Source organism: Pholis gunnellus (assembly GCF_910591455.1).
Source record: "Pholis gunnellus genome assembly, chromosome: 6".
NCBI lineage: Eukaryota > Metazoa > Chordata > Actinopteri > Perciformes > Pholidae > Pholis > Pholis gunnellus.
Genome location: NC_136532.1, coordinates 12,542,473 through 12,554,330, shown reverse-complemented (window position 1 = coordinate 12,554,330; position 11,858 = coordinate 12,542,473). Strand labels below are relative to the sequence as shown.

At 45.5% G+C, this 11,858-nt stretch overlaps 1 protein-coding gene across 1 annotated transcript; it reads left to right on the top strand.

The window, feature by feature from the left end:
* The first annotated feature begins 2,727 nt into the window (after positions 1 to 2,727).
* dnajb5 (DnaJ heat shock protein family (Hsp40) member B5) lies at positions 2,728 to 11,359 on the top strand. The gene is made up of 4 exons (XM_079160449.1): positions 2,728 to 2,822; positions 3,687 to 3,975; positions 4,819 to 5,474; positions 9,415 to 11,359. The coding sequence occupies exons 2-4, from the start codon at positions 3,765 to 3,767 to the stop codon at positions 9,646 to 9,648; spliced, it is 1,101 nt and encodes a 366-aa protein (XP_079016575.1). The 5' UTR covers positions 2,728 to 2,822; positions 3,687 to 3,764; the 3' UTR covers positions 9,649 to 11,359.
* The last annotated feature ends 499 nt before the right edge of the window (positions 11,360 to 11,858 follow it).

Sequence of the window (11,858 nt, the reverse complement as noted above, 5' to 3'; positions counted from 1 at the left end):
CTGAGTAATTTAATTGTCATCCGCACCCTGTTCTTTCGGTGCGAAGGTACAGAGAACAGTTTGAATGAGGACTGTTCAGGAGGGGGGTCTGTAAATTGAGCGGTGTGCTTTTGTGTGCACATCATGCATCCAGCGTCCTCATTTAACACCACCAAACGTGTCGGGGAGAAAACCTCTCTTCAGGCAACGGTGGTCTCTATGGTTACAGGAAGGGTAGAAGTGAGAGAGGAGGTGGAAAGGACGGGGTGTTCTGAGGCTGAGAGAGAGACAGAGGAGGTGGGGAGATGCTTACAGGCGCTTATCGCTGCCTCCTCCTCACACTCCAAAGCGGCCTCCCGTGTATTCTGTGAACCCCTCATCTGACTCCGTCTGATGGACCTTCTGTTCTCCCGTCTCTCAGCTCAGGTGGTGGAGAACACACACACACACACACACACACACACGTCTACATACACAGTTGCTCAGAGGACACGTTGCTGAGTATTCCTGGCAGACGCATCACTGTCTGGCAGATTCCTGTGTCACCATGGGAACCCTGCATCAGGTCAGGAATAGTTGTTCCTCGACTGTCTGAGTGCACTGTCAGCAAGGAGAGCAGCACGTGGTGGCTCGGCTCCCCTCGGTCATCATTGGTAATTAGGCTGCAGACATAAAACAAACGCACACTGTGCAGACTGCAGAAATGTGACAAGGAATGCAGGAACGTCTGACAGAAACGAGTATGTCTATCGGGTGTACATGTCTCTGTGTGCATCACAGGCCGAACACATGAAGAACACTCCTCTGCTGACCAGTTGCTCTTCTGGGACAGCTGCACTGGCCTGAAGTCCCTCCCTGCTGCCAAAACACACACACTCCGCTGGACACACGGGAATGTCTCCCTCTACGTGCTTGCATTGTTTTGAATGCTTAGTGTGTGTGAGTACATGCATGCAAGTGTTCATTTGTGTGTGTCAGACAGGCTCCTCCAATTGAGAAACCATTTTATTCGCACCTCCCCCTCCAGTACAGTGGGGAGTAATGACTCAAGCTTAAATGAGTCTTTATGTCTCCTTTCTCTCTCCCTCTCTCTCTGAATCAGCAGAGCAGTAACACTTCGCCCCGCTGACAGTATACCTACTTAACAGTAAAAGTCATCAATAATGACTCAGACATCTGCCTCCCGCTGCTGTTATAAGTGTGATTTTTTTAGAAAGCTGGTAGGCTGCTTGTTGATGTGCTCTGAACAGTGGTGGAGCCAGGGAGGAACACTCGGCCTTTAGGATACACTGTTTGATTGATTTGTTGTGAGAACAAAATCCCCCTACAACAAAAAACAAAAACTGAGAGGATATTTGGAAAGAAGTTAATGTTGGTTTGTATCTGGATTGTGGGAAGCGGGTTACTGTTGAAAGTATGCTTAGGTTTAGGTGGGATTCCCAACCAGGGTCTCAGAACTCCAGAGGCCCAGTAGCTCCTGTCTCACAACTGGTTTGAATGGTCTTCAGGTGGATCCTGCTTTACTGCCTTTAAAGAGGGTTTTCATGTTAAAAGGTGTAAGACTGTCCTTCCACTAGAATGTCTCACAGCATCCCTGGGTTTGATCTTGGGCTCACTGTTATAATTTCAGTTGGGGTGAGGTGGTCCAGCACTAAGGGGCTAAGGAGTGGGTTATTAAGGGGGGGGCACTGTGTTTAGAGTTCAGAAAAGGGTTAAGGTTGGGGCTCATTTTAGAGTTTAGTTATGTAGAAATTAGGATGTGACTGAGTACATCGATATCTAAGATAGAAGATCAAAGTGTGTGTGTGTGTGTGTGTGTGTGTGTGTGTGTGTGTGTGTGTGTGTGTGTTTGTGTGTGTGTGTGTGTGTGTGTTTGTGTGTGTGTGTGTGTGTGTGTGTGTGTGTGTGTGTATGGATTCATCACATGACTCAGTGTTTATCCCAACTCAACCAAGGCACGACTACACGATCAGGCACGCACATCTTTTTTTACCAGGTGATTATTTGCTGTCAGCTGTAGTGCTCTCTCTCTCTCTCTCCAAATATGACTCTGTTACCTGCTCAGCCTCGGACATTCCTGCTCAGACTGATACATCTGGCCAGAGGACAATATCAAAGCATATTGTTTCCACATAATATATAATATACATAAATATAACTTCACCTTAAATATAACTCAGTGTGAGTGCTGAGTGTGTTTGTGAGACCTTGAACAAAGAGCCCTGCTGGCTGAGGAGGGCTGGCTGTGCCCTCCAGACTGCAAACGGATATTTGAGACACAGACAGGACCAGTATCAATCGGACAAAAAGCAGCGCGCTCGGTAAGAAAACTAATCTGTTGTTTTTATGCATTTTAAAGCGAAATCTGGCTAAATCGGATCAGATTTTACACCGCAGGGATCGGACCGGTTAAAAAAACATGACCATGGAAGAGTTGACCAATTTACTAACTACGATTAGGAAATATAGTTGTTTGTAAAGTCGCGTTGCAGCCTCGTTTAATAAGTTGAGTATGATTTATTTTATTCATCACAAGGTGGTGAACTTCCCCCCTTTGTTTTCTCTCTGAATCCGGTAGCAGTGAGTTCAGTCCTTCGGTCCGTTGATGGATGTACTAGTAGTGGCAGGCTGCACGGACAGTTGTCCGAGGTTTTCCAGTGAGACGTCAGATGCGCCTCAGTGTTCGGTCACCGGTTATTTCAGAGCCTGTGATCCTCCTGACGTCAATTTATAAGGACCCAGCGGTGCCGGGGCGGCAGACAGAAAAGCAGACCGGAGGAAACGGGGACAGAGAGCCGGACCATGTTGGTGTCGATATTCTTCAGATGTTGCTGAGCAGTCTGGTAGGGCGTTCTTTATTTCATTTTCCTCTCCTTTCTTCCATAATCCGCGTCCTTATTTTTCGCTTTGCCCCGAACTCGTGTAACATCTTGGTCTGGTTCTTTCGCTAATATTTCCTTTATCATTGTATCGGATATTATGGGAAATATCTTGGGTTTATCAGTCGGTATGAACCAATATTTGGTGTAAATCAGAGTCTGAATTATCGGTTTGGGACTAAATTGTCGGGCTTTATCATTTTGGCTTGTATACTGAAATAGACGACCGGCTAGGTCTTTGTCTAAAAGAGATCCGGCTATTATAAGCAGCACATCACAGTGTTATAGATGTAACGGGGCTTGTCGTGGACTTTTTCTCTGTCTTGGTCAAACACTGACCTGTTAGAGGACCGCAGTGTCCCAGTGAGAAGGTTTCTGCTGTCTGACCGGCTGTGTGTCTCCAGCTGGTTTAACACAACATATCTGGGGGCAGATCCTCTGTAGGATCAGCCAATAGCTCAGTCAAATGTATTTATTGCACAAAATCACTTATCAAAATTAGTGCACATGAGACAAATTATCCCCAGCATCGTCTGTGTGCTACCTGCCAGGCTGAGCTGATAGAGAGAGAAGCCCGTTGATAAATCAGATGAAGGGGATCCCTCTGCAACCACATCCCCATAGCAACAGATAGTAAAACCAACACTCTGTGTTCTCATTTCCAACCATCACCAAATAGATTCCACAGTAAAGCCCTGAAGGAGAGCTCTTGAGTTCACTCTGCACCTCTGCCAGGGCGTGTGTATATATATATAAATATATAGTTTGTCCAGCATATGCCTGGGAGGAGTGTTAACAGACTCTAACAGTAACCTTGTATCTCACCAGTGACTGACCACGGCCTGAGCTGAAGAGAGAGGGGGGGGGGGGGGTCCCAATCCTGAAAGTGTATGCGTGTGTGCAGCTATGGGGAAGGACTACTACAAGACCCTGGGCATCCCCAAGGGCTCCAACGAGGAGGAGATCAAGAAGGCCTACCGGCGCATGGCGCTGCGCTTCCACCCTGACAAGAACAAGGAGGCCAACGCCGAGGAGAAGTTCAAGGAGATTGCAGAGGCCTATGAGGTGCTCAGTGACCCCAAGAAGAGGGTCGTCTACGATCAGCTAGGAGAGGAAGGTGAGGAGGGAGGGGTCATGTCTGGGTTTGATCCTATCTAAAAATAATGACTGCAATGTATCTGTCCGTCTGTGTCTGTCTCGGTTCATTGAGTGAAAGCGGTCAGAGAGTGCAGGCCTTATTAAACAGGCGTTATAACAGGAGTTATTAAGTTGTTATTAAAATAGCTCAGCAGCATCTAATATCACAGTGGAGGGCTTCAGTCACTGAAGTAATACTACTGTGTCTCTTCCATGTTGTCTTGTTTGTGTGCAGAAATGTGTGTGCGGTTTACCAACTTACCAGCTCTAATACATTATAGTCTACCTCAGCTGCTAGTGTAGTACAGTGTACGTGTGTGTGTGTGTGTGTGTGTGTGTGTGTGTGTGTGTGTGTGTGTGTGTGTGTGTGTGTGTGTGTGTGTGTGTGTGTGTGTGTGTGTGTGTGTGTGTGTGTGTGTGTGTGTGTGTGTGTGTGTGTGTGTTGACAGACGGATGGCTTAAGATCATTACGTGGTTGAGATATGAATAGCTGCGGCTGCTGCAGTTTGCATTTGTAGCTGTTTTGTGCATGTGTCTCTGTTTAAAAGGTGTGTTTGTGTGAGTGTGTTGGATGGAGTGACCTGGTATTTTATGAGTTCCTCCACTCCTCCAGCGCTGTTGGATGGATCAGTGATGCTGTGGGATTCTTCCCACCCACGTGGGCTGCGCTCTTCTCCCTGCTGTTACGCAGTCTTTTCTGAACATTGTCCCGTGTCTGGAATCTGACTTCATATTAATGTGTGTCTTTCAGCATAGTAGTTATTTGAGTGTGCATGTGCATCAAAAGACTCATGTTCTTCTCTCTCTCTCTCTTTTCTCTCAGGTTTGAGGACAGGAGGCAGCAGCTCTTCAGGTGCTCCTGGCGGCTCAACATACCACTACACCTTCCATGGAGACCCCCACGCCACTTTTGCCTCCTTCTTTGGAGGCTCTAACCCTTTCGACATGTTTTTTGGCTCCAACCGCAGCCACGGCCGCTCTAACGGTTTCTCCTTCCACAACGACCACGATGCGGAGCAGGACATGGACGTGGATGAGGATGACCCCTTCGCTCATATCGGGAGACAGTTCGGCTTTCCAGGGGGGGTGACCAACGGCTTCCCAGGGGAGGGCCGCAGGAGGAGGGGGGTGCCGTCAGAGCGCCTGGGGACAGGGCGAAAGCACCAGGACCCTCCGGTGGTCCACGAGCTGAAGGTCTCTCTGGAAGAGATCTTCCATGGCTGCACCAAGCGCATGAAGATCACCCGCCGCAGGCTGAACCCAGATGGTCGCAGCATGAGGACAGAAGACAAGATCCTTAACATTATCATCAAGAAGGGATGGAAGGAGGGGACCAAGATCACCTTCCCCAAGGAGGGGGACGAGACCCCTGAGAACATTCCTGCCGACATAGCCTTTGTGCTGAAAGACAAAGGGCACGTCCACTTCAAGAGAGACGGTTCCAATATCATTTTTAACTGCAAGATCAGCCTAAAAGAGGTGCGTCTGTCCCTTTTGTATCTCTCTACTCTCTTGCCATCCGCTCTTCCGTCTATCTTCAGTCCTCTCTCTTTGTCGTGGTTCTGGATGTAGATGAGCAGATAATGCTGCTGAGGTTGCGAGTTTGATTCCCAGCGGAGCAAACTAGGCAGAAATTGAATGTATTCACTGAGCTGCAAAGGCTCTGGCGAATATTCAAAAATGGCACACCTTTTTCCACTCCTTTTCTTTGTAACATTCTTGTCACTCAACCTGGGCAATCGGTGGATGAGGTGGAGAGGTGAAACTGTAATTCATATGATAGTAAAATGTCCTGGGTGGGTGGTCATACATAAAACATATTGAAGAGTGAGTATGTATGTATGTGTGTTGCTGGAGTGCAGGATCAGTGAACTGCAGAGTCTCTGTCTCTGCAGTGTGAGAGAAGCAGCGAGAATGTGGTGTCCTTGTGTGACCGGCATAGAGCCATCGTCCTCACTTGTTCTGCACTGCTCCATGAATATATATCCACAAACACACATGCACGCAGGCCCACATAAAGCTGCACGCAGGAAGAATCACGCACACACGCGCACATACACACTCTTGCATCTTCTAGCTTATTTGCAAACACACTCATTTAAAGATGGATTGTAGTGTGACAATCCAGGCTGCTATTACTGTGACTGGCAGGACTTTTAATTAGCCGCTCCTACGAGGGCATCGGGTCCAGCACAGCTCTGAACTGTTTGTGAATTACACAAGCTTTAATGTTTCTAATAGCGTTGCCACTCACTGTTCTGCGCTCCTCGTGGTCGGCCTAATGGCAGGTGTTCTCAAAGAGCTGGAGATGCCAGGGGAGTTGTTTGTTCTCCACTCAAGCCAATTTTAAACAGCTTTCCTCTAAAAGCAGCACCGACTCTACAGAAGTAATTCACCGGTAAACAAGGGTGCCTGAACACATCTATGAAGACAGCCTAGTTAATGAGAGCACATTGGAGTTTATTAAGTTGCATTAAGCAGGAGATGTCACTTGATCAAACATGCACAATGGTTAAGTTTACACTGCAGAACTCCCTCAGCTAAGTCCTCTGCTCCTATGGCAGCCAGATAAGAGACTTAAGTCTGGTGCAGCTAAAGATGGGGGCGGGGGGGAGTCGAGAAAAGGAGAGATGGGGTGGGGGGGTATCTGGGGAATATTAGGGAAGTGGGTCAGATGATTCAGTATCCAACGCAAATAAGAGCTCATATTCCTCTGCTGTGCTTCCCTGAAGATGTGATGCTAAATGCTGCAGTGAAACACAGCACATGCTGCACACCAGACAACCTGCCACATGTACTGTTGCAAACGGTATGCAATGCACCGGCAGATAATACACCTAGCCAACAAGCTCATTCTAAAGGACAAAAAAGAGGAAGCAGATACAGTCATTTTGCCTTATTTCGACTGCTGTAGGATTCCCCATGCTATTCGGTTGCTCAGTCTTGTATAATGTCTGGAGCATGCCTGGATGAGCAGCTTCATTTTGTGCTGCCAAACTCGTTGACCAAGCTTTAAACTCCTGGGAGACTCTGCTAGAGGCAACTTCCAGCCCTGCAATGTCTTTAATGTGACAGCAGTCAGAAGCAGTTAGAGAGCAAAGCGGGAATTTGACACATTGATTTCCCTAAATCCGACCTATATCCGGATCTTTAGTCCGGCTCTTTTTGGCATTAATATAATGATGCCTCTGCAGTGTGGTGGTGTTGGCTCAGCAGCAAAAAACACACATCCAAAACACACATAGGTGCTAACTGTAGCTGTTGGGCTCTAAAGGCAAATTGGTTTCTTTACAGCTCTACCTCTGATATCAATTCAGAAACGCAGGTATACTATTTATCCAAGGTTTTAGAAGATGTTGAATCAGTGGGAGTAAAGCAACATGTGCATTTTTTTAACAATCGTGTGGTTCACTCCTGTCAGTTAATTTAAATACAGCAATAACAACCAGTATTCAGGTAGACTGAATTGACAGCCCACAGCCTTGTGAGGACACACTGGATTATAAATGACACTTATAATTTGTCCTTTCAGCAACAAAAAAAAAAAGGCTGATCATAGCTGTGGAGTTAAGCATGCAACAGTGATGGTTAACGTCAGGATATGGCCCTCGGGAATTAATCTACAGATCGTTCTCACAAATAGAGCGAAACCACCGTGTATCTGTGTGCGTTTGTGTCTCTAGAGCTATGTTGTCTGAGCTGAGGCTTATGCAATCAGTGGGCCCTCAGATCAGCTGGCAGTGTGTGCCAAGTGTCATGGCAACCCGTCTCTGTGTGTAAGACTCGTGTTGGTGAATGGAGCCGTTCATAACAAGAGGATGAGCGCTAGTCTCCCTCACAGTCATCGGCTAAATCGCCTCCTAATGTATGTCGTGAGGAAAAGGAGGCTGATGTCATGGCTGGAAAGCTGTCCTTGTCTGTCCTCTGAAGCAGCTGCTCTGCTCGACTGAACTTCGTCTGTCCACTGGTATCAAGTTTTGGGGAACTTTAACTTTTTAGTTTCTCTAGCACCACCATGAGTTCAAACATCATTTCAATGAAATGTCCCAATAACTTTCGGATAGATTGCCACGGAATGTGTAACACACATTTATGTTCCCCTCGGGAGGAATTCAAATCATTTTTCTGACCCCCTGACTTTTCATCTATTAGTCCGACACTTTGGTTTATCACCAAATACATGAACAAAATAAAGACATTTTCATCAGCCTCAGCTGTACCTAGTGTTTCAAATCAAATCAAAAAGCAATCACTGCTAATTGGCAAGTGTTAGCATGTTGACATGCTAAACTCTGGTTAACATCAGCCAGACTCAAGTTATGTCACAACCACATGGTCAGTGTCCCAAACCCTTGGTTATCATTCTTTAAAAAACAACTTATAAGTTCCTCTTTATGCCTTCTTTTTCTTCCGGGTAATTATTGTCTCCAAGTTATCGTTCTATTTTTAGATCCTCCACGATGGCTCTCCGTCTTCCTTTCTCCACACCTTCATGGTATTTATTCACTGTCCGTAAATTGTTCTGTAACAGTTGCTTGGAAATACATTATATAAGAAAAGTATTTTATTCATTAGGGTGTTTCATTCACAGAGTTGTGGATTTAAATATTTATTCTATTCAGCGCAAATCTGGCGAGTGATGGTCACTGGAAAGCCTGTGAAGTTGAGATAACCTCAGGTCTCCGTGTTTATTTTAGTGCTCTATGCTCTGACTGGATATCATCACTCCTTGTGATAAGAAGGTGAGGCTTAGTGTGTGTGTGTGTGTGTGTGTGTGTGTGTGTGTGTGTGTGTGTGTGTGTGTGTGTGTGTGTGTGTGTGTGTGTGTGTGTGTGTGTGTGTGTGTGTGTGTGTGTGTGTGTGTGTGTGTGTGTGTGTGTGTGTGTGTTCTCTCCCCTCGTCCTGCCAGCCCATTTGACAAGCCCTCCAACTATTTACAAGCTCAGCCGATTCCTCCCTCACTTCATTAGTCCCGGTCATGAGACTGTTGCTAAAATTAGTCCCCAGTGTAATGTGTAGCCCCTCCAACACTGACATGCTTACACACACACACACACACACACACACACACACACATAAAGACACAAAGAAAACTGTTCCACTGCCAAGTTATGTTTTCTGTTCCAAATGCTGTTATGTAGACCTACAGTGCTGCAGTTAATTCTAAAACGATATGCCTACCTACTTTCTCTCTCTCTCTCTCATTCATTCATTCATTCACTCACTCACTCACTCACTCACACACACACACACACACACAATGAGCACACGCATGAAGTTTGACTTGTTAGGTTGACCTACTGAGAAAAGATAAACTAAAGTTTTTAGTTCATGGAAACATGACGTCATCGAGATATTCATGGCTTTGGCACTTCATTGCTACTAAAGATGTTAACCCTCTCAATCTCCTCTCCTGCAGGCGTTGTGTGGCTGCACAGTTAGTATTCCCACGCTGGAAAACCGCATCATCTCGCTCCCCTGTCACGACATCATCAAGCCAGGGACGGTGAAGAGATTCAGAGGGGAAGGCATGCCTTTCCCCAAGAACCCATCACAGCGCGGTGACCTCATTGTGGAGTTTTCTGTTCGTTTTCCCGACAGGATTCCGCCTCAGTCCAGAGAGATTATCCGACAACACCTCCCCCAATCATAGGAAGACTCACCTTCAACCCCTCCACCAACAAACACTCCAGACTAAATGGCCCAAACCCAGAAAACCAACCCTTGCTACTCCAATTTTGACCCTCATTGTAGTTTCCCTTCCCAACTTCCAGTCCCCATGTCTTGAGTTAATGCACGCAGCACTGAACAGACGCTGTTGTTTGTAGGAACTTCACAGTGGGAGGATGAAGGAAGAATGCCTAGACGAATGGCAGTTTCAAGATGTGATTATTTGTGTTTGTTTTGGCACAAGCACACACAGACACAGACACACACACACACTGCAGTGGAGCGGTGCTGAGGATGGGCTCAGCACAATAATGGCTTTTACCAGTCTTTTCTTAACTCTGTTTTTTACGGATTTATCAGTGATTTTATATGCTGTCCAACTCTTTGATCCTCCTCTTTTTATGATAGGATGAAGCGTGAGATATTTTCTTTTAAATAAACATTTTTTCCAGGATTTTCTGTTAGAGTGGAAGTTTCAAATGGGTTTATTTATTTTTACCTTGAGTCTACCAGCAGCTTCAGTGTGTTCAGTGCAAACCCCGGTTTTAACATAACTCCCCCCACCACCTGCTTTTCTCATGTTTTCTGTCTGATAACGCATCCGGCTTGAAGTGTGTAGGCCATTTAGTAAGACCTATCTCCGCTATTCTGATGCGATCAACGCCACAGCGCACTTAGAGTCCCACGTATATTAGCGCATCTTAGCTGCATTTGAAAATCTAGGAATGACAATCACGTACAATAACAGCAGTGTAAGCTTGGACAATACAATCTGTACATGATATGGGTGCTTTCCCTTCTGACCTGAATAGCCTGGCTCGCTATCTGAGGGACATTTAGGTGCCTTAGCCTGGTGAGATACCACATACTATGTGAACACACACACACAAGTCACACCGTAATAACACGACCAGCCATGTTAAGTGCACAACAGACGATGCCCTATGCCGTGTTAGACATTTGGAGTTGGTGATCTTGGAATAACAGTAAGTAAGCAATGTAATGTCAATGACCATTGTGAACTGTATGTGAGCAAGGACATTTTTAGGGAGAGATTTGATACAAAACTACTGACAAAAAGTGGAGATTTCTCTGGGAAACCCATCTTTGTTGTGTATATTCTGCTCTCTCTTGTGCCATTTGAAGGCCATGTCTCGGTGCTACTGTGAGCAGTGCTAAAGATAGACCCCCCTTGGTGTCTACTTTTTGGTTTTATGGTTTCAGTTTGTGATTTGATAACTGCTTCTCAACTTGTGTACATTCAACATCTGTTTTTTCAAGTAGAGAACACTGTTTAGGAAACAGGTTTTGTAATATTACAGCAGCAATTCTCTGTCTCAGCTGCAGGGGGCTCTTCAGCTCTTCCTACTGTAGTTTCTAGCTATGATAAGGTGTATGTGTGAGTATGGTTTATGCAGACAGCACTAGTAGGTCATATACATCAGGTGTATGGGAAAATGTTTGAATGCAACTTGTTGATAAATGCACTTTTATGTCTAGAAAGATACTGACTGAACTATGAGATGACAGGGAGACTTGAATGCCTTGTCTGAGTGTGTGAGCCTCCTGCCAGCGGGGACGCTGGATTGTGGCTGCAAGCAGAATGCACAAGTGCTGCTGCGGAGAGACTGTCACTGCTTATGTGCATTTGACAATATTCATGATCTTTTCAAAATGGCAACAAATAAACCAAATGTGTGAACTTAACGGATGTGTTATTTGAGTTTCTCTTTTAAGCAGAATCAGTTGGGTACGGCTTTGGTTTGTTGTGCACCTCAAAAACTCACCTTAATGTTTAAATAATATACAGCTATAGATACTTTTCAGATTTAACATTTTACATGAGAAACGCCATGTGCTTAGAAAATACTAGCTTAGCATAATTTAGCAGCTCAAGGAGAGATTTTTCCATTTAGACTTCTAACATGGTATTTAATGCAAGCTCAACCTAGACCAGCTACAACAGTAAAATACTGCTTACACATGGATGCATCCGTATTAGATCTCATAATGTCACATTTAATACTATATCAGTCACAGGGGCCATTTTTCTGTAGAAACTGCTTTTGATGTTTTAAGTACATTTAGCTGCAGGATTTGTTTCGTGTAATGGAATATTTGTACATGTTGTATTGGCACTGTTACTTACTCCACTACTGCTCATTCTCTGTTGGAATAGAAAAGAGTGGATGA